The 23,771-nt window shown below is 45.7% G+C and overlaps 2 protein-coding genes across 3 annotated transcripts in view; both read left to right on the plus strand.

Moving 5' to 3' along the window:
- CHD1L (chromodomain helicase DNA binding protein 1 like) overlaps positions 1–5,924 on the plus strand; it is a 22,881-nt gene extending 16,957 nt beyond the window's left edge. For both annotated transcript variants that reach the window (XM_067003896.1, XM_048057953.1), the window contains exons 15-23: positions 190–355; positions 1,631–1,776; positions 2,139–2,302; positions 2,623–2,831; positions 3,432–3,530; positions 4,279–4,349; positions 4,607–4,721; positions 4,968–5,076; positions 5,748–5,924. In XM_067003896.1, coding sequence (XP_066859997.1) covers positions 190–355; positions 1,631–1,776; positions 2,139–2,302; positions 2,623–2,831; positions 3,432–3,530; positions 4,279–4,349; positions 4,607–4,721; positions 4,968–5,076; positions 5,748–5,826 — 1,158 coding nt within the window. In that variant the 3' untranslated portion in view covers positions 5,827–5,924. The remainder of the gene's footprint in view (positions 1–189; positions 356–1,630; positions 1,777–2,138; positions 2,303–2,622; positions 2,832–3,431; positions 3,531–4,278; positions 4,350–4,606; positions 4,722–4,967; positions 5,077–5,747) is intronic.
- Positions 5,925–12,480: 6,556 nt separating this feature from the next.
- VANGL1 (VANGL planar cell polarity protein 1) overlaps positions 12,481–23,771 on the plus strand; it is a 41,768-nt gene continuing 30,477 nt past the window's right edge. Inside the window, exons 1-3 of the mRNA XM_048057963.2 lie at positions 12,481–12,609; positions 20,228–20,520; positions 22,073–22,199. Of these exons, the coding sequence (XP_047913920.1) occupies positions 20,438–20,520; positions 22,073–22,199 (210 nt within the window). The 5' untranslated portion in view covers positions 12,481–12,609; positions 20,228–20,437. The remainder of the gene's footprint in view (positions 12,610–20,227; positions 20,521–22,072; positions 22,200–23,771) is intronic.

Consider the following 23,771-nt stretch of genomic DNA (forward strand, 5'->3'; position numbering starts at 1 on the left):
CAGGGGCCTGTCTCATCAGGTGTTGGGAGAACTAAGCATGTTAAAGCAAAAGTATTTGGACAGGTAACACAAAGGATTAGATTTTTCCACTCTTACAGCTTTTGTATTTATGTCTAAGAAGCTCAAGACACTGGGATTGGCATGGAATTAGGATATTTTAATAATGGACTTCCCTTCTCTTTGTTAAAGCTGAGTGAAATCCTGAAATTTGGCTTGGATAAATTGCTGTCCTCTGAAGGGAGTACTGTTCAAGATGTGGAGCTAGAAAACATCCTTGGAGAGACAAAAGGAGGGAAGTGGATAATGGATGTTGTCCTGCCACGCAAGGAAGAGAATGAAGAGGAGGATACAGAAAGTAAGTCAAGAATCTAAATACCTATGTAATGAGTGACACTTGAGTGCTAGTAGAGAACACTTCCTAGGCTGGGGTTGCATTTTTGAGGTAACAAGGAAAGAAGTGGACTTGTAATTAAAAAAGTGACTTGGATTTTTTTTTTGTGGCCTATCCATGGTCTTTATTTCAGAGCCTTTGTCTTTTTCGTGTTGTGTTCTTGTTTGCCTATCTGTAAGATAATGGTTACAATACTTTACCCAGTTTGGTGGCAGGGCGGGCTGAATTCCTTAACATGCTTCAATTATTTTGAGACCTCAGAAAAGGGAAAGTATTCAAATTACAGCTGCTGTTGTTCCCCCAGAGAGCCATTATGACAGAATTACAGTTTTAGAGACAAAACAGTAACTTAAGGAAAGACCATATAGCAGGTGTTTCATAGTTGTCTCTGTACAAAAGATTACTGGCCATGAAAATCACAAGTTAAAATGACCTTAAAGAGTTCCAAAATACGAGATAAGAAACGCAGAGCCATGGAGTCTAAACAACTAGAACAAACCTATTTTGTCTTTAGTACTCTACCTTCCAATCCAAATGTCAGATAACTGTGATTACTTCTCCATAACCCCATGAGAATAAATTCTAAGGATACTTTCCTTCTTGTGTCATAATGAGACAGACTGACTTTGTTTTGAGTACACAGTAGCACAGATCTGTGACCAAAGCAGAAATAAGGGCCTGCAGGATAAGTATTGTCCATTCTGCAGCATTTGCCAGCAAAAAGCAATTCTTTGCTAAGAGTTAGCTAAGAGTGGTATTTTCTGTTGGTACATAAAGAAGAGCGGTGGTTCCACACTGTGTAATAGTTACTGGGAAAACAGCTCACCCAATGAGTAGTAACTAACTCTGGATTGGCAGTTCTGTGCTTTTATTTTGTTTGCAAACTCTAAAGAAAAAGTTTGCAGTCCATTTACAAGAGTTGCAAAGCTAAACAGATTCACTGCTGGTAGAGGTGGAATGACCAAAGAGAACAGTGATGGAGCAATGACTTTAAACAGTTAATTGGCTGAAATAGGAAAAAATGAGTTAACTGGAAAGCTTTTGTCTGAGGAAGCGAGTCTTGATTCAACATGATGCTGACACTGACTATACAAAAAAAGTAATGATGACAGTAAATGTCTTTTTCTGCTGAGGGTAGAATAGTGTCACAGAGAAGCCTGTTTTCTTTTGATCTCACTATATGTATTCAGATGTTAGTGGCTTTCAGTTCCTTTTTACATTTTTTCATTATTTTTAAAGATCACATGTATGTATATGAAGGCAAAGATTATTCAAAAGAACCCAGCAGAGAAGACAAAAAAGCATTTGATCAGCTTTTGGATCTTCAGAAAGCCTTGACCGAAGAGACCACTATGGAGGGGAGAGCTCTCCGGAACAAAACAAACGTAAGGCAAAAGACATGACGAGGCATATGATGCTCCTGATTGTGGAAAATGAGGCTGGCGGTTTCAACTCCTTATCTACAGCTTGCAGAAAACATGTTAAAAGATTTGGATTCCAGTGTAGTAAAGTTCTTGAATTGGAAGGTTGGGCGATTCATCGATTAGGAAGACACATCCAAAATATAAGGTGCAGGGCACTAATATAAATTTAGGTCACAAAACCATATATTTACGTGACTGCTGGGATTTGACGGTTAAGACCTGTGGGCAGGTAGACAAGTGGGAAAGGAGTGTGTAGCCTAAGGTGGGTACCAGACATGAGTTTGAGATGAGCATTTTGTTTCTGTGATACTTCCTTTCTCCAGGCCCTTCTCTCAGGCCTCCGGGAACAGTCAACCAGAAGGAAACACTTGTTGAGCACGGAGGAGCTGGAGGCTAGGAGGAAGAAGCGCCAAGAAGCAGCAGCAAAGAGAGCAAGGCTTATGGAGGAAAGGAGGAAGGCAAAAGCAGAGGCAGAACACATGAAAAAGTATGGCTTGCACTGCATCAGCTACTTTTAAACTGGTGTCTATGCTCTGGAAAAGTGTGTCTGATTGACCAAAACAAAATCACGCTCTGCATCCACTCTGGCAGGTGGGGCTGAGAATAAGGGAAGGAGATGATGACAAAATGGATGCAGACCACCCTCATGAGAGGGTAATCTTGCTTCCTGTCTAAAATAGAGGAGGGCAGCAGAGGGAATACTCGTTGGTGTCTCCTGTGTTTGGTTGCAATCTTTTAAAACAAGGTGTTGGCCACCTGCCTTTGTTTTTTTTTCACTGAACATCATCTTCTCTTGTTTTGTTATAGGATGGCCTGGTGGGAGTCAAATCATTACACGTCTTCCTGTCTCCCTTCGGAGGAAAGTGATTCTGAAGAAGAGTCTGAAGAAGGAGAGTCTGGGCTGAATGTAGATTTAGATTACAAAGATGTGGACCTAAACTGTATCAAGTATGTCATGGGAGATGTCACCCACCCCAAAGCAGAAGAGGAGGATGCCATCATTGTCCACTGCCTAGGTGGGACTTATGACAATAGAAATGCACAGGACCTCTGTTAATACTAAAGCTGAGGAAAAAAATCAGGTTAGAGTTCCTCCTGAATCAGTATCGGAGCTGCTCTCTGACCAGGGCTATAGCAGAACAAGATAAGCTGCTTTGGCTTCTGTTGAAATTAGCACAAAAACTCCTGTTTAAAGTGGAAATGCCAAGTGAAAATAAAAGCCCACAAATGACAAACATCTATTTGTGGGAAGCCCAAGGCACCAGTCTGGGGACGTATCCAGGGAGAGCATGCATCTGTTATGAGGGTACTGACAGTTCTGTATGCCCGCTACCATGATCATTGCTTGGTTAAGCATCTGTAGCGGGCAGTAAGAGGGAATTACTCCTGCAAAGTTTTTCAGGGAACTGTGATAAGTTTGTTTTTCCTCAATGCTTAAGGTTTATTCTCTAGGATGGTCCTTTGTGCTCTATTCACGTGTGACTTCAGTTCACGTGTGGTTCCCATACCTGTTTTTGATGGTCATTCATTGTATTTGGCCAGAGTAGGTCCCTTTCCTGCAAGGGTGGTCTTAGCTTCAGTTTCTAAAAGGAGCCTAACTTGTCATTGCATTCTAGATGACTCCGGCCGCTGGGGAAGGGGTGGTTTGTTTACAGCTCTGGAGACTCGTTCTGATCAGCCAAGAAAAGTATATGAGATGGCAGGAAAGATGAAAGGTAAGAGATTAAAACATGACCTTAGGCCAAGATACTTATGAGTTTAAATCCCACTGATGTTGCAAGAGTGAGGAGACTGAATACCTTGACAGTCATATTTTTTCCTCTTTTTCTAGATATTTACATCCCTATCTCTGAAAGTAGTAACACAGAGGGTGTTTTGACTTGTCTTGGGAGCATGAGAACTCTGCACAGGAGTTGGTCATTCTGATCTATTCGGCAAATTATCAGAAAACCAGAATCACTAAACAACTTGTTCATTATCCAGAGGATGTTTTTTACAATATGAGGCAGAGCCTTATGTCTTCTGTCAAAATGCTTTTAAGTAGGATGAAAGCCATCTCAGTCAGTATCCAGTGGGGCCTTTTGTTCCCTCTGAACATTAATCTTCTCCTGAGCATGTATTAGCAGTTTTGAGCTACCTGCAGCTGGTAAAGAATGCACATCTTGCTGTAGGGGGATCTGTTGTTTTTTATAATTTCCTGGTAGATGCTTTATTCTTGTTCCAGTGTTTGTCTTTCCATTTGTGGTCTTCGAGTGGGGAGTGTGTCTGTGTGTGTCGGGGCAGGTAATATCTGTCTTGCTTCTGTGGGCACTTAAAGTGACTGACTGCTGAAACCATCATGAGGAGATAAAGGAAAGAAGAGTAATATAGGACATGACAGTGAAATGTCTGCTGCGTTCACTTACCATTGACTTTTCAGGGCTGATTTTTTTTCTTGTTGTTCTGTTCTTGTTTTCTGGACAGACCTGCAGTTAGGAGGAACCTTGTTATTCCCCATTGATGATAAAAAATCCAGGAAAAAAGGACAAGACTTGGTGAGAATGAGAAGCTCCTTTTTGTGTTGCTCTGCCTGTGTTTTTGAAGCTGTGTGTAATGAACTTGTGTCTTTTTCTCAATAATAGTGGCACTGAATACTGAACATGGCTTAGTGGCAGTTAAACATTAGAGAAGATGAGAATTTTTTTAGTTTATGAAAGCTAATAATTAATAATGCAGCTTCCCAGCAGCTATCACTTTATCCTGTACAACTGCATATAGACTCCATTTCAGTTTTTGTGTGTTTTCTCCTTAGTTGGCCTTGATTGTAGCTCAGCACCGAGATCGATCCAACAACTTGTCTGGCATTAAGCTGTCTGCTCTGGAAAAGGGCCTGAAGAAGATTTATTTTGCAGCTAAGAAAAGGAATGGTAAGTGTTTGTGTGGTAGAATAGTGAATCCTCATTTACACGTGTGATTGCACCTAGAGAAGATGACCAATTTCCACCTCTCCTGTGTTACTTTTTTGTGAAGTGAAGTAAAAGTGAGATTTCCATGTATATGTTGTATTCCAAAATATGCCTTCTATTCTTGTTGGGCAGCTTGAACTCTTTATCTAGACTGCTTTCTGTGAGTGTATCTTGTCCTAAAGAGTGTGCCCTCTCTTCACTCCTCAGCAACAGTACATCTTCCACGTATTGGGTATGCGACAAGAGGTTTCAACTGGTATGGTACCGAGCGCCTCATCCGGAAATATTTGGCAGCACGGGGTATCCCCACTCTCATGTATCCTTTTGGAGTGTGCTTTATTTGGTTCAAAATCTAATATTGGAATGACCCCCTAAATATCTTGGGGGGGCAAGGAATATGTGCCACAGTCCAGATAAAAACTTGTTTTATCTGACTTTGCTGTCATTCAGGTACTCACTACACAGTAAGGACTTACTATCTTAGGTGGTAGTGATCGATCAGTGTGATTCAGTATGTCTGACAGAACTTTCTGGAAACAGATGCTCATATTCTGTTGGCAGCCATCAATGTAACTCTATATGCCACATCCATGGAAGAGATGACTGAAACTTTAGAATAACAGAAGTGACTCAAAGTAGAAAAACTAAGGATGTGGGGGGAAAAAAAAACGTTACATGTTCCAAGCAAGTTATCACTTGCTTCCTTGGTGAAACTTGGGAGCTGGTGTGTGTTGGGACAAGCTCTCGTAACAAAATAGCTCACTGCTTTCACCTTCCAGCAAAGGAATCAGACAGTTACAAGGAGGTTCTGTTTTGTCACTTCTCTGGGAAGACATGCATTTCTATAGTGCCACTGTCAGCAATACTGTGAAATCGAAAATCTGACAGAAAAACAATAGTATACAGGGCATTCTGCCTTTTCGCTTGGTGAATCTCTTGGTGGACATGTCTGGCATTCCACAGCATTTCCTTGACGCTTTTTATTAGATACTACTTCCCTAGGAATAAAGGGTTTTCCTCTGCTTCACAGCCATCTTCATCTTCAACAATAGTCTCAAAGTCATGACGAGGCAATAATTTTATTGAGAAATGTGCACAAAAAACAAGGATCTTTTTAACATCATGTATGCATCCACTTCAGAAACATGGCTTATGCAGTCGTTACTTGTCTCTGTCTCTCTCTTATTTTACTGGTCAGAACACTTACTGTCAGTGGCTCTGGAGTGGAATCAGACTAGTTCAGAGAGTGTTTGGATGAGGATGTTGGCTCAATCCTAAATCTGTTTTGGAGATGGAAAATTAAATTTTCATTAGTGGTCAGTCGTTATCCCTTACATTAAAGTTCTTGCTATGACTTGGAATAATATCCCTTAATCACTTCTTTTCTCCCTTTCAGATTTCATCTCCTATCATACTATACCTTTGTTCAGTCAGCTTTTAATGATTTCCTGGGACAGTGTACATGCACACATAAATGTCCCAATGTAAAGAAGTTGTCTGTATTAACAACGCCACATGACACCTGCATAGTATAAACTGTTTATACCGTTCCAGTTCCCCAGAAGCCCAATTAATTTGCATTTAATTTTGCATTAATTTAGCCATATAATGATGTGCTTACAGTCTAGCAGAATCTTGACAAGAAATCTTGTCAAAGGCATGCAAGGCTGCCAAAACTTGAGAAGGGTTTTATAAATGACACCCTTCTTCCTCCCACAACTACTTTTTCATTATGCAGTTCTTTGACTGTTGCAGCTGTTGGGCAAAACCAGTTCCTTAACGCAGCCCAAAAAGCTGTTTGAAAGGTTCCATGACCCTTTGATTCAATTTAAAGAAATCTTAATGCAAAGTTTTTGACGTTGGCTTTATTCTATTGCAACAGAACTTTCCTGGGTTTTGTGTTGTTGGTACTATTGGCTTTAGCATATAGGGTACAGCCAGGCAACAGTAGCTCTCCTAGTGTTTTGACCAGGAGGAAAAAGAGAGACAGGGAGGTGCCAAAGTTGATTCATCAGTAAGTTGAGCTTCCAAAAGGAAATAACCCCACAAGTGTTGGAAAGTATGTCTTTAAATAGCCAATTGCCAACACGCTTTTCATTTGCTGAATTTTCACTGCCTCTGTACCACTGTCTCGTCACTTTAATATTATCACGCCTGATTTTTGATACAGATCATCATGCTGACTGGCATGCTCCACACTAGAAGCCTTTCTGAATTGGATAATCTCTCATTCTCTCTTAGCTCTACTAGAAAACCCCAACTGATTCATTATCTCCTTTAACCCTGCTGAAGCTTTTGTAAGCTAGTGCTGCGTTGCCCCTCTGTGGGTAAGACCTTGCAGCTTCTCAGAGGAGTAACCCCTGTGGATTTGGCAAAGGGCTTGCAGCATCAGTCTGACTGTGAAGACTTTCTGGGGTGAAAGGTAATGAGTAGCTGTACATTACCTTGTTTTCCTCCTTAGGTGAACTGGCACTCTTCCAGCTGGCCGGCTGGTGGCACTGTTAATCAGCAGCAGCAGCAGCACATGTTGCTCTTCATCCTCTTTTCAGAGAGCAGGGCAGCGATCTCCAGCCTGGAAAAATATTACCTTTTTGCCAGAATTAAAGGATCAGTTATGCTTCTCTTTGTCAGCTTCACTGAATGCTTAACATGTAATTTCAGTCTGAAGACTCAAGGCTCTGATCCTTCACCTCTTCTTTTCCTTTATTGCCCTTCTATAAAAGACTTAATTCCCAATTGTCCTGGTGTGAAGACTTGTTTCTCAGCCACACACACACACCTGTGGCCAAATCCCGGCCCATCTACAAATTCTCTGGCCACTATGCACTTGCAGTGGAGAAAATTCAGCTCATGGCTGAGGTCCTCAGAATATAATGAAGTTTCTTTGTAAGTGCTGAGTTTGCCACCACTTTTTTTTTTTTTTAGGTATTCCTATTTGAGGCCTTGGGCTTTCCTTTGTTTCTGGGAGAGGATAGAGCCCTGCCCCTGTCTTGTGTGCCGCACTGCCACATCAGACTAGAGTTGTAATGGACAGGGGGGATGGATTACTGGCCTGTTACTGTCCCTTACCCTCTAAGATAAGGTTCACAGAGGGCTGCAAGTTTCCTGGCACATGCAGAGGAAAGGTCATGGTACACAGTAGACTCTAGCTCTCTAAATTAGGGGCAAGTCAGGCAAAAGATGTTCTCTTTTTTTTTTGCTTCTACTCCTTTTTGCCTGTACAGATGAAATCTACCTTATTTTTTTCCCTTTTAAATTTACTTAGGTTATGCTTCTAGAGTGTGTTTTTTTTTTTCATTTTTGAACAATATTCTGTCAGTCTACTGAATCCAAAGGAAAGTCTTGCCACTATCTGCCTTGAAATAGAAGTGAGATGTCAACTGAATCCTGAACTGATTTTTGCAGGATCTCCGCCAAGTGAAGTTTTCATAGTGTTTGCTACCCTCCACCATTTCTCTTTATTTGGGCAGAAATCGCATCTTTTGGATAATTAATTCCATAAAGGGCTCAGTAGCTTTTATGCAAGTTGCTATGCAAAATAATTGTGTCATGCTGTTTCTTCAGCTGTGCAGTACTACACATGTTCCCTTTTTAAATAGCAACTACCCCAAAAGGGAAGGAAGGTGTTCTTTTGTAGTCATGTCTTTCTGGCTTTTCTTTTCCTCTAAATAGGATTTTCTACAACACTGAGAGATGAAATGCAGCTCCTTGTACATGTCTGTCATTGCACGTTTACCTAAACTTCAGATGTATGCTGCTTGATTGAGGTCAGTGGCACAGAGTGAGATCATGCACAGTTCAAATTGGCTATATGAGAAGTTTCATCAGAAAGGACCTGTGAAAGGGCCATCCAGTCTCCCAGTGAAAAAACTTTCCATCCCATGCTGGAGGCTTCAGCTGATGCCATATAAAAGTGAGCAATAACTCATATATTAATGTTTGTGCTTGTGCTGGCTCAGCCCATGCTTGTTCTCTCAAACACATGATCTGCTTTGTTTGGTTGGTTTTTTTTGGGTGATCCTTTGGGGACCCAGGAATTGGACTCGATGATCCTTGTGGGTCCCTTCCAACTCGGATATTCTGTGATTCTATGTTTCTTATTGGAGACAAAGCATTGCCTTTGAATCTCAAAGCATTGTGCAGACAAATTCTGGTTTAGGTGAGGAAGCTAGGGCCTATAACTTAAGAATGATCTTTTCATCTTACTCAGTAAGCAGTAAGAAGCTGCAGAAACAAATCAGGTTTTATGCACAGGTGTAGATCTGTGATTTTGTCACTGAATACCTCTCTGTGTCCTGGGGAAAGTGGAGTTTGGATTTTGGGAAAGGAAAAAGAAAAGCTAGTTTCCAAGGTGACAGAAAATTGAGGCAGAAGCTGCTGTAGATATCTTAACAAAAGTATTGCATGTGTCTCCAAACAAGGCAGAATTTGGCTCACAAAAATGATTAGTAGAAAAATAGTAGGATAAATAGTTGGACTTATTTGAAAATAAGTGAAACTGAAGGTTGTGAAAGAAAAAATGAAAGCAAACTTTGAGGAAAGATATGACTTAAGAACATAACCTAATGCTTAAAGTTGTGTAAAAACTCCCACTGCTTTACAATAGATGCTTTTAGAAGAGAGTGTGGATGTTTATTAAGCTAATTTGATTGGATAGCTGGCTGGTCATGAACTGTGCACAGCAAATCAAAATGTAAGCCAGAATGATTCAAAACACTAAGGGATTTGTTATAAAAAGGGATAACGTCCACATTCCAGAAAGTGCCTCCTGTAGCAGATCCAAGATCGCTTGTGTTCCACATGAATGTGACCAAAAATACATCTCTCCCTGGTCTTCCGTTTAACACATGCTTTTCAGAGTGAAAAATACAAGCCTGAGGAATGCAGTAGCAGGATTAGTAGAATTACAAATGAGTATTTCCTCTAAACAAGCAGGTCTCTATACCATTTTGAGTTCCCTGCGTGATTAAGTCAATGTGTTTTACATGTTGGACTCTGTCATCCACCCATCTTAGCCTTGGTCAGATGATAACTGCATTTATGGAAAGAGATATAGAACAATCTGAAAACTTGATGAGGACAAAAATCATCTGGATCCTCACGTTTCAAACAGAATGTTCTTGCTTGTACTTCCTGGCATTTTTCTGAGTGTCTCTTCAAAGTTACGGATAGAAACAGTCCCCTCAAGGATCTACATGAAATGAGAACATTAGTCATGTTTCTGTTGGAAAAAGAATTGAAATGACTGTTAAGGAAGCCAGTAGCTGCTTCTTGAAGACCTGAAAAAGTGTCAGTTTTTCCTGAGCAATTATTTATTTACTGAAGTAAATAAAAGGCTACTATCCTTCTTCCCCTACTTCAGTGAACTTTAGGTTGTAGCACTGGCTTTCATGTGATAAGGATTTTTTTTTTTTTTAATGGCGGAAGAGAGGCAAATTTGGAGCAAATCAAGAGGTGTTTGTGATCTCATGGAAGCCAGCTGCAGAAAGGGATGAAAAATCTGAGATCATATCCTTCATCTGTGTGCCATATCATGAAACAGGCCAAGCGTGGGCCTGGCTTCATGTGAGTGTCTTAACTCTGTATCTGCTTGTTCTGTGTATGCATCTATAAACATTCCTCAAAGCAGTGCGAGTCCATGCACTTGACCACATGCAGATCCTTCCTAAAACATTCCCTGGCCACTATGCCAGCAGGAATGTGAAAAGGTCAGAATAGATGGGAACTAAACAGTGCTGGTTTCTTGCATTGCATGCAGACAGTGTACGCCCTGGACCAAAGACCACATTTGTTTGATATGGATGTACTGGAGTGAGTCTGGCCTAGGTCCACTAAAATAATTAAAGGATCGGAGCATCTGACATACCAGGAGAGGCTGAGAGCTGGGATTTTCCAGCCTTGAAAAGAGAGGTTTCAGAGGGGAATCGATGCATATAAATGTGTATTGATGTGTATAAATATTTGATGCGAATAAAGAAGGTGGATCCAGTTTCTTCTCAGCAGAACCCAGTGAAAGGAAAAGAAGGAACAGTCACAGACTGAAATACATGGAATTCCATTTAAACATAAGAAAACGTTTTTACTAGTTCATTTCATTCGTTATACGTTTTACTGTTCAAACCCTGGAATACGTTGCACAGGGAGGCTGTGGACTCCTTGGAGATACTCAAAACATGGCTTAGTACAACCTGCTCCAGTTGACCTGTTCTGAATGAGGACACTGGACCAGATGGTCTCCAAAAGTCCATTCCAACTTAAATCATTCTCCTGTGAATCTACGATCTGCTCTGGGTATTCTTAAAACAAACAATCAAGAAAATAACAACAAACACCTCTAATCCTGCCTATTCAGTAGTGATATGCTACGCTGACATAGCTTAGCACTTTACAGATTTCTAAACTATGACCCTACCGCACAAGTAGGTTGACTCATGCCAAAAGTTTCCTCATGTCTGAGTGGTTTAAACAGATGATGAAAGATAAGCATGTAACAGCACCTCAGTATCTGCCTCTGAGCCTGTCTTCAGTGTATCCTTTCTTTGCCAGTGCTTTGTTTAACAGCTTGACACAGTCAGGTGGCAGAGGGCTTGCTGCTGGGTCTGACGCATATCTGTGCCACCTGGGTCTGGACAGGGCCTAGATGTATCCCCAGCTGAGATCTCATATGGATCTCCTTTCCTCCGTGTACTGCAATGAGTCCTGCTGCTCTGAACCACGAAACTAGTATTCAGGAATCTTTCAGTCTTTCCAGTCTCTTACTGGCTGTGCAGTACACAAGCCTTTTCTTGTCTGTGTCTACTGAGAAAATCTTGAGCAGCTGCTGGGGTAGCATAATAGGAGAAGAAGAAATAGGGACTGGACAGAGGAGGTTCTTGGTCCAAAGAAGTCCAGTTAAAGACTTCTGAAAAAGTCCCCTTCTCTGTTGAAGTTTTACTCCCCGAGTTCCTGTAGCCTGTCGGAGAGGGCAGCATCCCCCCTTGTCCTCCCCACGCCACACCAGTAAAACCATGCCCTGAGTCTCTCCCCTGTCCCAGATGCATGGGTTGAATAAGCTGTAGCCTGTTGCCTTTTGTCATGTTCCCCTGCTCTGAGCAGGAAACCAAGCTGCCCCGTAGTGAAGGTTTGGCAGCTGGGAGCCACGAGCACCCGGTGATGCTCTCAGCTCGATGTCGAACACTTTCCAGGGCAGGGCGACTGTCTGGAATGCAGCGGAGTGCCAGGGCCGTGGGCAGGTTTAGGCACATGTTGGTGTACAACGTGAGATGGAGCCTATCACTTGAGACCGGCCTCTTCCAGCCAGGCACGGGGTGGGTAAGATGTACGCCGTGCGGAGCAGGAGGCAATGGAGCTGCCAAACTGGAGGGATATGGGAACGGTTCTTCTAACTCCTGCCTGACTGAAATGGTGAAATCACGTAATGTTGTGCAGATGGTGAGTAGGGGACGGGTACCACAAGCAAAGTTAGCGCATTATTTTGGAAAAAAGGGAAATTGGAAGGGAAAAATAAAAGATGTAAGCTATAGAGGCCACACGAAGGCAACGCAGGAGCTGTCTGACAGGAGGAATTCAGTGCCCTCTGTGTTTGTCCCCTTTGTGGAGCGGGCTGTACCTCAGTAACTCAAAGCACACAGCTGGGATCTGGGGGGTTCCCTCACGCCCCCCCCCACCAGCCAGCTGACAGAATTAATTGTTATTAAGGGATGAGGAGGGCTCGGGGCCGGCCCGGGGCGGGGCTGCGGGGCGGTGCCGGGCACAGGAAGCGGAAAGCGGCGGCGAACGGCGGCCGCCGCCGGGGGAAGGCGGCGGAGGGCCGGGGCTAGGTCCGGCCGAGCGGGCATGGGGGAGGCAGGTCGGTCCGTCCGTCCGTGTGTCCGTCCGTGTGTCCGTCTGTCGGGAAGGAGGCGGGGGGGCTCATAGCCCGGCAGGGTGGGCCCAAAAAATCGTGGGCGTGCAGGGCTGAGAGGTGGCTGCTGTGCTGCGGATGGGGACGAGGGCTGCAGGACCAGGGCTGGAGGAGGTGGGCGCAGGGGGTGCAGGGGGTGCAGGAGGAGATGGCTGCGGGAGGTGGCTGCCGCCCCTCCCGGCGCTGCCCGGCTGCGGGTCTGAGCGCGCCCGGCAGAGGGCAAAGCCGCAGCCGCTGGTCCCGTAAGGGCACGCTCGGCACAGCCCCTGGAAGCCCGTCCTGTCCCGGTTTGGGCGCTTGTCCGGGCTGTGAGCAGGGTTATCCGGGCTGTGAGCAGGGTTATCCGGGCTGGGAGCAGGCTTTCTTAGCGCAGAGGCTGAGTTCTCCGCTCGCAGAGCGCGGGTGGCTCTGTGGCAGCGCTTCCAGGCGGGGGAAGCAGACCTGGCAACCCTCCTGCTGCCACAGCGGGGCTTTCCTCAGCCCTGGGTCTGTCATCGCGCCTCGCCCCGAAGTCTTTGCAGCTCTAGGGAGTTCATGCGTGAAGCGACACTGCCCAGAGGAGCAAATCGGGGTGTTGCGGAGCTCACACTGTGTCACACGTAAGCCCGCTGCCGGGGTGTCCCAGCTCAGAGGAGAGGCACCGCAGGGAAGGGAGCTCCAGCAGCGCTGGGGCTGCGTAGCCTTCGGACAGCTCGGCTGTGAGCGTGCTTGGCTCTCGTCCCCCTCCGGGGTTTGGCTTTGCAGCTGGCTGCAACTCCGAGACCGGCATTGGCTCTGCCAGCACCTCACTTGACCATTTATTTTTGAAAATTAACAAGTGAGTCTTGCAGAAAGCCTCCCCGAAGAGCTCTCCCTGTGAGCCGAGGTGTTGGAAGGGTTTCCAGCCTGCCTGGGAGCCACCCAGGCAAAGAGCTAACGGCCCGTGGTCGCTGGCCGGCTGCCTGGGAGGAGAGCAGACGCCTGAGCTGTGCCTGGTGATGCTCACCCAAATACAGGATTCCCTGTGGCTGCTGGTGTCCTCTTGGTTTTGGTGAGTGATAGCGGTATTCGTGGTGGCCTTTGATGCATTACGGACGTATGCACCTAGGGAGGACTTACCACCACGAGGAGGCCAGGGTACTGTTCTGGGGAAACACTACCAACGTGTCTGCAGTTGTCCTAGCAAAACTACATGTCGTACTGTTCTGGTAGCCTGCCTTCCACCCATGCCTCTGACAACCAGAGCTGAGAATAGTGTCAGAAACATAGTTTTGCTGTTACTGAGGTGCTGAGAAGGGACTTGAGGGACAGGATTGAGCAGAGAACTGTGATGTCTGGCTCTGCTAGGGGGAAACTGTAATTGTAAAGGCACGAGGAGTGCCGTGCTCCTCCACGTCTGGTACTGACACCGGGGAATTTGGCAGCAGGAGGAAAACGAACTGTTTCGAAAACTGTCTTAGGACTTTTTAATTTATCATTAGCCTTTATCTCAGAACTACCTGATTTAGGTTGAATTCAAAACCTGGCGATTTCCCTGGGGATCATGCCCTTGCCCTTCCTTCTTGCCAAGTCAGATATCGAGGATTGGGCAGATGGAGGCATCAGAGACAGACTCTGTCATGTGGAGTCCAGCTGTGTAGCGTGCTGCGGGGTTGCTCAGGGTCTGTAGACTTATTTTTTTATTTTCAAATAGAAAACGTAGGAAAGCATGCAGTCTCCTAAAGGAGAGCACTTTCACTAGGGAAACCTTTTGTAATTCGTAACCTTTAACGTTATCTCAATATCTAACTGCTATGGCTAAAAATAAACTTTGAAAATAAGGTATGGGTACTGTCAGCTTGGATAGGCAGAGTCTGAAGCAATAGCTCCAGGGCAGATCTTGCCCTCTTTGCAAGGCTGTAGGGCTTTGAACATCGGTATTGAAAACTGTTCCTAAGCACAGTCTCAGGTGCTCTGGAGTAACGAGGGTGAGGCAACAATATTTTCTACCACGTTGCACGGCTGTGGGATTGAGAGGTGCGTTTGAAGGTCTAGCAGCATGGGAGATGTATGAGCGAGGAAGTGCAAGCTTTCACCACTCCGACAGATTGGCAACTAAGGTATAATTTGCATGATTGATGGCGACTCGAGCGCCGGTTGAGCTTCACAAACTTGGACAGCGCAGATGTGGTTCTTGGAGCGGGCAAAGGACGTCCTCCTGGGAAGTGCTTGACTGATGGGTCCCGTGCAGAGACCTTCCCAAGTCACGGATCAGCTGCGTAGCGAGGAGGCTGGGGATTGCTGGTCAGAAGCACCGCTTGCTCGGGTGGCTTTTGTCGTCGGCCGAGACAGCCTCGCTCAATTTTCAGACCTGCGCTATGGCACGTCATGATTAAACGTGCAGGTGGATTGCTTCAGTAAGCGGTGACTGTTCTTTCTGAAGTATCCGTGTCGTGGACTGATGGTTTTCAGCCGAGGGGCTGGAAATTCCCGGGGGTCTGTGAACTGTTTCTAAGAAGCCTGCGAGAAGCAGTGAAGAAAAGAGAGTGTATTGCTGGAGGGCTTGAATTTGCTGACTGCGAAACATTTCTTTTTAGGATGTGGGGCTTGCAAATCAAGAACCAATGCCATAGAGTAAAGGTCCCGGTTTACTTATTTCAAGGCCAAAATGAACCTGACTTAATGACATGCAAATATAAATAAAAAGCTTTTGGAAAAACACGTTTTCCAAAAAAAAAAACACTTTTTTGAGAGCTCGTTGGCAGTTAAAACTGAAAGCCTTGGCTCCGCAAGTAGATCACTGCAGGTGAACTCCTGTGCTTACAAATCAAGTTGCTGGATCTGGGCCCGCTCAGGAAATTCAAAAGCAAAATGTTCCTGTGGAATCGCTAATAGGTCTTTCTATGTATGCTGTTGAATGTAGCAAGTGACGTAATTTCTCATTTTTCTGAAGTGAATAATAAGAAAATGCCACAGCTGTGCCATGCGGGCGAGTCAACGCCACCATCGGAATGTTTCCTCAGTGTTTAGCAGTTTTTTTAAAATTATTTTTATTCCTGAACCCTCACGCCACCCCTTAGCATAGTTCGTGGGGTTCAACGTGTTTAATTTGCGAAGCTTTTTGTTTCATTAGAAGTTTTAGATGTTTCATAGATGTTTAGATGCTTCATAGAAGAAGTTTTTGGTGGAATCGCTAGCGGGCATCCCTTGTACCCTGTGGACAGCTGGTGCCGCTTAAGGAGCGGGGCCAGCAGCGTGCTGAATCCAATGTGCACACACGCTCGTGGACACTTGTGGCTGCTTGTGCTCCAGATGGCACTTCCAGACACACGTAACTTTGTGAATCCACTGCTAACCAGACCGTAATCGATTGCAAGTCCTACACTGGGTAGGAATGAAGCTGCGCGGGGAAGGTTTTCAAAGCGGAGCTGATGAGGAATTGTTTGCCTTGGCTTCACAGGGGGGAAACCCATTGGGAAAGCCTGGGATGTAAAAGAGCACTCTTGTTTGCGTTTGCCTTCTTTGATTTAAAGATGTAACTTGTTCTTTTTAAATTTCCCTTGGGCCGGGAGCCAAGCTGTGCTGCCTTGAAGATGATCACAAGGCAAACTTCATTGGAAGCGGGATGGGGCTCCCAGCGTGGAAAACAGCAATTCAAAGGAACTTTTGGGGGAGATTTATGAGCGTATGAAAAGAGGGAGTTACAATGAGTTGTGTAGCTGTGTAGGAACTGTAATTACAGTGATCTCTACAGTGCTCAGGGGTAACTACATTTCTTCGCTGCCGTGCAGGATGCAGCCATCCGTCTTGCAAGACTAGGGTCCCCGGATTTCCTCTGGGGCCTCTTTAGCATTGTTTCCCATTTAGTGGTTCACAGTAGGATGAGGTCCGCAGCATCTTTCCTTCGTCTATCAATGAGGGGAAGGCAAAGCGAGCGTCTCAGCCCTTCGGGGAGCGAAGGGCTCAGCGTGCGGTTGCACAGCGCGGTGGTTTGAGTGGAAGAGGACTTCTCTTCACCATGGTGTGGGTTTCGCAGTTTGGGGCTGTGATGTGAAACGGATCGTGGAAAGGATCCAGGACAAAAGTGCGGCAAGGGGGAGATGCAGATTATTTTTTTTCCCCTCTCCTCCAGTAGTGCTGTTTGCTCTCTGAAGGTTGTGTTGACACACGGAGAGGAATGCACCATGGTGTGAAGGTGGAAGCTACTCACAGTGGCTTCCCCCCCAAAACCCAAGTATATTGCAACCCTGCCCTCAAGGAGGAGCTCGCTTTCATGCAGGACCAGAAGCTCTGCAAACAAACAGACCATGCCTTCTGTGAGATGTAATGATCTTTTGTGAAGCTGTTTGCATTAACTAAATGGGGCTCTCAACTCACACTTGTTTGTGGAGGGATGAGGCCCCAAATGATGGGGCTGCTGCTTTAGGCAGTGCAGTTGTCCCTGCCCAGAGGGGTAGGGTAGGAAAGGTGATTATTTGTAGCTCAGCAGTGGAGGTGTTTACAGGCTGTGCTCGGTTTGGATATGGTCGTGCTACCTCCAAGGCACGTGCCAGCTTGCCTTCTCTAGCTTTGCTCAGGCTTCAGCAGTGGGTGCTGCTGGGGTGGTGGCTAATCCAGGGCTGGTTTCTGGCTCTGGCATTGAGAGAGCTCCAACACGGAGATGCAATTTATCATGCTGTTCGTCTTCTGTCCCCTCCCTACCTCCTTCCCCCAGCAGTTTCAGAAGGCTTTCTGGGGTAAGGCTATTTCCCTTCCTGCCATGACATAGACCCTGCTTGGTTTGGCTACAGGGAGCATGCCTGGACCATTCTCTCTGCAGACTGTGCTCCTCCTTCCTTGGTTCCTTCGCTTCATCCTGCTCAGATTGGGCAGATGTGTTTTATTCCCAGCAACTCCATAACTGCCTTGGTGGGAAGATTTACTTAGCCACCAGCGCGTCCTGCAGCGGGGCCAGGAGGTGGTGCAGAGTTCCCGAGTTCATCACGTTGCTTTTGACCGCCGTCCAGGAGGCTTAACGTTTTTTTGGGGGCCTTGTTGTTGACTTTTCACAGAGCTATGTCAAAACCGTTGCTCGTGTTTACGCAGAAAATGAAAGTTGGCGTGATCCAGCCTGCCCCGACCTTCCTGTCTTGCTGTGAGTCTGCTTTCCGTGCCTGGTGCCCAGCGCTGCCTTGCTTCGCCTGCTGCCAAATGGGAGCTGCTTGCTTGTGGTTCCTGCCTGGGAAGCCTGTGCATTTTTTTTCACAGCAGTTTCTGCCTGCTGAAGTATTCTCTGGTGTCTCCAGAGAAGAGTGCCCCTGTGCTGCTGGGGGTGGGAGAGGAGCAGTGCTCCTGATCTGTGTCTCAGCTCTGATCTTCTGTCTGGGAGCTGGGGGGAAAAAACGAAGTGATCAGAGGAAAAGGCTGGGAGTTGAAGCTTTCCGCACGAGTTTCCCTGTTATTGCTGTGCAGCCCTGGGTGAGCAGTGTGCCCCTTCACGCCTCGGTTTCCACAATCCACCTCTCCTGGAGGCTGTGGGAATCGTCTGAATGCAAAGCGCGTGGAAGTACTTGCAGGTAGACAGGCCACCCACACCAACATAAAGCCTGGGGAGAGTGAGTAACCCTTAACAATGTGCACCAACAGCTCTCCTTGTTTTTCCAATTCCTGTATCGCAGTGGTGCACGTTTGTGAAGGCAGTGGTTGCTCTTAAAGAGACTCTGGTAATGCCACGAGCAGTAAGTGGGTTAATCCCGTAATGCCTGTTAACACCTTGTGTATTTGGGAGGGCATTCCTGGTTTGTCATGCTTGCGAGCTGCTCTAGTGCCATCTCCTCTGTCAGTATCACAGTGCTTTTTGAAGGCTGGGCATGGTGGAGGAGGTTTGGCCGAGGCTGTCTAGCAGGATGGAGGTAAAAAATCAGCCTTTCTGAGTCCCAGCCTGTTGCTGGAGCCATGAGCTACAGGCTGTGTGCAAATCTGGGGAGTTAATGTGTTGCATCATGTGTCCCTGGCTCGGGGATTTTTGTTCCTGTTACAGTAATGATGTGATGTTTCAAACTGTGCCTTGGCTTTATGTTTCCTTTGCCTATAGAGTCTAAATTCATCCTCGTTCCCCCCTTCCAAATCCGGGCCTTATGTTTCCATCCTTATTTGTCCTCCCTAGATTCTGTGCTGCCTTTAAGGAGTTTTATTGAGGCACAATATTCCCTTACAGCCTGGGAATTCGTGTACATGAAAGGTCCCCCCCACACCTTCTCCTCTCTGAGAGCCCTGGCAAGCCCAGGAGTTGGGCCAATACCTGCAGCCCCTGATGCAGAGGGGACACTGCTTTGGGTCGTTCCCGATCCCAGCGTGAGCCAAGGAACCCCGTGGGGATGAGACCTCATTCTTTGGCAGGGTTTGTGTGTGGTAGAGGGCTGCTCTCTGCTCGCTCGTGAGCTTTTCTGGAGGTGTTAGTGGAGGAATCCTAGGGCTGGACAGGATAGCTGGCCAAGTGCGAAGCCCAACTGCTGCTGTTGTCCCTCTCTGCTGGGGAAGGAAGAGGGTGGAAAGCAGTGGTTGACGGTTTTATTGCTAACAGCTTTGAAAAGTGCTGTGAGCAGAATATAGCGGAGGGATTTAATTTAATGTAAATCAGTCTTTTGCCTGCTCTGAGGCTACTGCGTGGCTGTAGCCCTCCGTTCCACTGGCGTTGGCTGAAGGCAGCAGCGGGCTGGGCAGGAATGGGCAGGAATTTGAGAAACCATGTGCAAGGTATGGGGTTGGAAAGCAGGCGTGTGACTCCTGGGAGCTGTTCTGATGCCACCCTGTTCTTGACCCAAAAAGCACGACCATTTCTTCAGCCTTTTGCAGGTGGGACTTAAGCTTTTGTTCCAGCTGCAAGCATGCTGCAAGAAATGTTGGCCCATATAAGCCAGACTGGATCTCTAATCAGTTTTCACCAGTGCTGTTAGTACGTGTGTATATATAGATCCAACTTCTAATAAAATTCAATTCTTCAAAGCCCAAATTAGCTCTTGGAGGCGGAGGTTGCAAAGAAAGGGAGGCGTTTGCAGTGCCATCGATTGTAGAGTAACTGATGCTTGTAAAACGGGCACACCTTGCAGTTATGAAAACAAAGCAGGTTCAGACACGGTGGTCTGGTCGTTTTCAGCGTTTCTGCTAGGGTAGTCACCCACCCCTTCCCCCAGGAAGAGCTGTCATTCTGAATCTGGTGGTGGTTGGGATCTGCATTAATGGGGTGAGAAGAAAGGAGGTGTGGAAGTTGAGCCCTTTTTTTTTTTCCTGGCAATTCACAAGGGGTGAATTTCTACATCTAGGCTGCTGAGCCTTCTCCGAGGCGCTGTCTTTATCAAGTGACTGATGGTGTTTCTTGCAGATTTTTGGATGAATGGGCTGGACTTTGCAAAACAGAGCTATGTTATCAGATTGTTTAAAGATCTGCAAATGTGTGTTTCTCCAGACCAAAAAGAGAGAGATCGGCCAGGATGAGCTTGTGAACTGGGCACAGTGTGGAGAGCTGGGGACATGTGGCTGAGTGGAAGAGGGTGAGGGAATTAGCACAGCAGGAATACTGTTTTGCTTTGCTTAGCATGCATTTCCATGCCTGTTTGTCTTTCCGTAGGCCGACCGTGAGGAGCAGAGCACCCTCCCTCCTCCCCATCTGGATGGATACCTTGTAAGGGAAGCGCACTCAAGTCCCCAGGGACCAGGCCTCACTGATGACTGGGAAGCAAAGAGTACCCAGGAAAGCACTTTTATCACGGACTCCACCTCAGGAGCACCAGGAATTCGTCTCTAAGTAAAATCTGTGCTGCCGTCCGTGCAGACCCCAATGTCTGCTGCAATGGATACAGAATCAACGTATTCGGGATACTCCCACTACTCAGGTCACTCCAAAAAAGCCCACAGACAAGGGTAAGGAAATGCTTATTTTTAATTACTTGCTGCTCTAAGCTAGGATGTGTACTGGGGGGGGGGGGGGGGGGGGCGCGGAAATATAAGTCAGGATGAAATCACTGAGGCTACAGCTCCAGAGGAGATGCATGTGGAGAGTCCTCAAGGGGAACCAGGTGACAGGATAGGAAGCAGTAATGCCACTAGCTTAATGACATCCAAACTATTGCCTGCACGCTGGGGTCATGTATGGCCAGCAACGCTGGGGAAGCACTAGCAGAAGGAAAAGATCACTTAATTCTGCTCTTAAAGTGTGAGGGATAAGTAGAGTCTCTGGAGAGATGTGTCAGACTTCCTAGAGTGATATTGCCACTTGTTTTCTATTTTAATGCTATTTCTTTATTGTGTAACAACAAGGCTGCCTTTCTCTTCCCACCATCCTCCTGGCTACTCTTTGTTGGTGGTGTTTTTTAATAGAATTTGAGTGGTACTTGAGTCTACAGCAAGTCCTCTATCAGCATTGATTGGATTAGAAGTCAGGCTTTTCTGAACTTGAATAGCAAGTCCTCCTTCTGTCCTGGTAGCTCAGTGGCATCAAAAACAATCTTGCTCTAAAACATCTGATTACTTGGAAACTGTTTTTTTTCATCATCGTTAGTTTTAAATGCAAAGCTTGTGCTATTTACAGTCTTTATAATTTACAACTGAGCTGGTCCAAAATAACTTTGCATTTCAGAAGCAATTATCCTGTGTGGTTGGAAAAAGAATTCTTCCACGAAATAGTCTCTTTGCTTGCAGTCTGTTTCTTGAGTAAAACATTTCATTTGCCTTTCCTCCCTTCTCCTTCAACACCCCCAACCCCCCAGTGCGGATTGTCCTTTGTAGTTTAGAATACAATGTGGAAAGATGCCTTCGAAGTTCCCAAAAGAACATACAAAATCCCAGAGCCTCGTGCTGCAAACAGGAAAAAGTCTCATCCCATGCAACCTTTAGGCTCTGGTAATCCCAAAAGAGATGCAATGGCAAGAGCTGGGACCCTGGATGCTTCTGAGCTTTAAGCCAGCGCAGTGAGGGTCTCAGGTGCAAAGGCTGCTTTCCTCTCCAGGTAGGAAGGGAAGGGGAAATATTGGTGAGCAGATAGGTGGGGCTTATCTTGAGATATTCTTAAATGAGAAGCTGTGAGGTTTACAAGGGTATTCTGACAGTAAGCACTGCCATGCTACCCTTGATATTCTTTGTAAGAGGCTAGCTGGGGGCTGCTGACCAGTGGAAACAAACTTCACCAGTTGTCCTACAGTGTTAAGAAGGTCTTAGCTGACAAGACTCCACATTGCAGGAACTAAGGCTGTCTGAGAAGTTAAACTGTCCCAGCCTCCGGGCTGTAGGCTGCTCTGGGCAAGGTCACTTTCTGCCTCTTTGGAAGCTTGTTCTGTAACAAATGAAATCAATGTTGATCAAGAGATGAGCAAGCAGGAACTATAACCTAATGCTTAGGGCACCTGCTGCAAGTACAAGGTGTTGTAATTCCAGGCCGTGCTCTCTGGTAACTTTCTTCTCCTCTTGTTTGGAAAAGGAGTCGTGACAGGCACAAATCGCCACGAAGCAAAGACGGCAGTCGGTCCGAGAAGTCCGTCACTATCCAGGCACCTCCTGCAGAGCCGCTGCTGGGGAATGATGCCTCTCGGACAGAGGAGGGCCAGGTAAGGAGGGCGTGAAGGTACTCCTGGAGTCTGGTTTCTGGAACAGAGCAAATGAGTAGGGGGTAGAATGTGTTGCTCACGTGCTGTTAGTATGCTGCAATGACCTGTGGCTAGCATTTATTCACATGTTAAGCTGAGGTCTCGATCAGTTTTGTCTTTCTGAAGGCATTGTTTTTGACAGCACCAGTGCTGACGTGACTTACCCCTGGGGCACTAATTTACCTCTGTCTCCAAAAAGTGTCATCTGCTAAGGTCTATAGAAACGTGTGTTTCCATCACCTCACTGTGCATTATTCAGGTCAATCCTTTCACCTATATGTACTCTTTTGTCCTTAGATGGGATTTGCTTGGGGTAATAGTGTAAAATGTTAGTGCCAGGATCCCACTGGGGAGGAGAGGCAAGAAATGTAAAGGTAACACGACATAGCTGGGAAGGGGAGAAAAAGCCCAAAACTCAGTGAAGCCGGTATATTAATGCTGGATTAAATAAAGAATGGAAAAATGCTGGGTGTAATTGCATCTAGGATGGATCCAGTAATCTCTGCTGTAGCAGTTCATGTGAAGGTGCATTCTCATTTTAAAATAAGCACTGATGCTGCAAAACAAAGAGTGCAGGATGTTTCATTGGCTCCTGGGTTGGACTTCTGGTATGTTAATTTTTGGCTGTGGGGCTTCACCTCTACTTAAAAAATAATAATAAGAAGAAAAAGTAATATCGATGCCCAGTTTCCACCCCAATTATGTATGGTAGTACTTAAAACAGTATTTGTGTAGGTGCAAGTAGGCTTACTCCCTGTACATCCACTTAGTATTTTGTAACCAAGTGTTTGTTTTCAAGAGCTATTACTTTGAATACATATAAATGTACAGGTGAATTTTTATGCCCTTGTTTTCACGCAGACCTCCTCAGTGCGGTTAAAAGTCAAACAAAAATAAGTTGATACATGAACAAGAGTTTTCTCCTGCGTGTCCTGGGTTGCATTCAGCAACTTTGTACCACTTGAGATTTAGACTTGTAAATGCATGATTTTTCTGCTTGTGCCACTTAATATGGGAGGAGCTTTCTTAAGTGGTAGACTGGGACTGAGGTTGCCTGTTTTCTTTAGGGCTGTAGCCTTGAGCTGCTGTCATGTTTCAATCCATTCTCTATTGTGCAGTTTCTTGTCAATCAAATGGGGGAAATTACACAGAACTATTTCATACATAAGCATAAAATACTTGAAATGCTTAGATTGCTTTACTGGAGACACTGGCAAAAAGGAAGATGTGATATGATTATGCTCCCTTTCAAGACATCTTGAAATGCAGATATCCCTTTTTGTTTTGATGAGAAACAACTCAAAACTCGGATAAATTCAAGTTCCTGACTGTGGTTGGTCTGCCTCAAAGCCCTGCCGCAGTAGGCAGGGAGGTGTTGGTGTTACGAAGAGCATCAGGAGGTAAATCACTGGAGTTGTTCGTAGTAGTGTTACTGCCTCTGTCCACTGCTCTCCCAAGGATTCTTGAAGACTCTCCTGCACCTCTTTTAAAGAGGTGAATAGTGGTTTAAAAGTGCTCTGATATGTAGGAAGC

The sequence above is a fragment of the Anser cygnoides genome, chromosome 1 (genome assembly GCF_040182565.1).
Source record: "Anser cygnoides isolate HZ-2024a breed goose chromosome 1, Taihu_goose_T2T_genome, whole genome shotgun sequence".
Taxonomy (NCBI): Eukaryota; Metazoa; Chordata; class Aves; order Anseriformes; family Anatidae; genus Anser; species Anser cygnoides.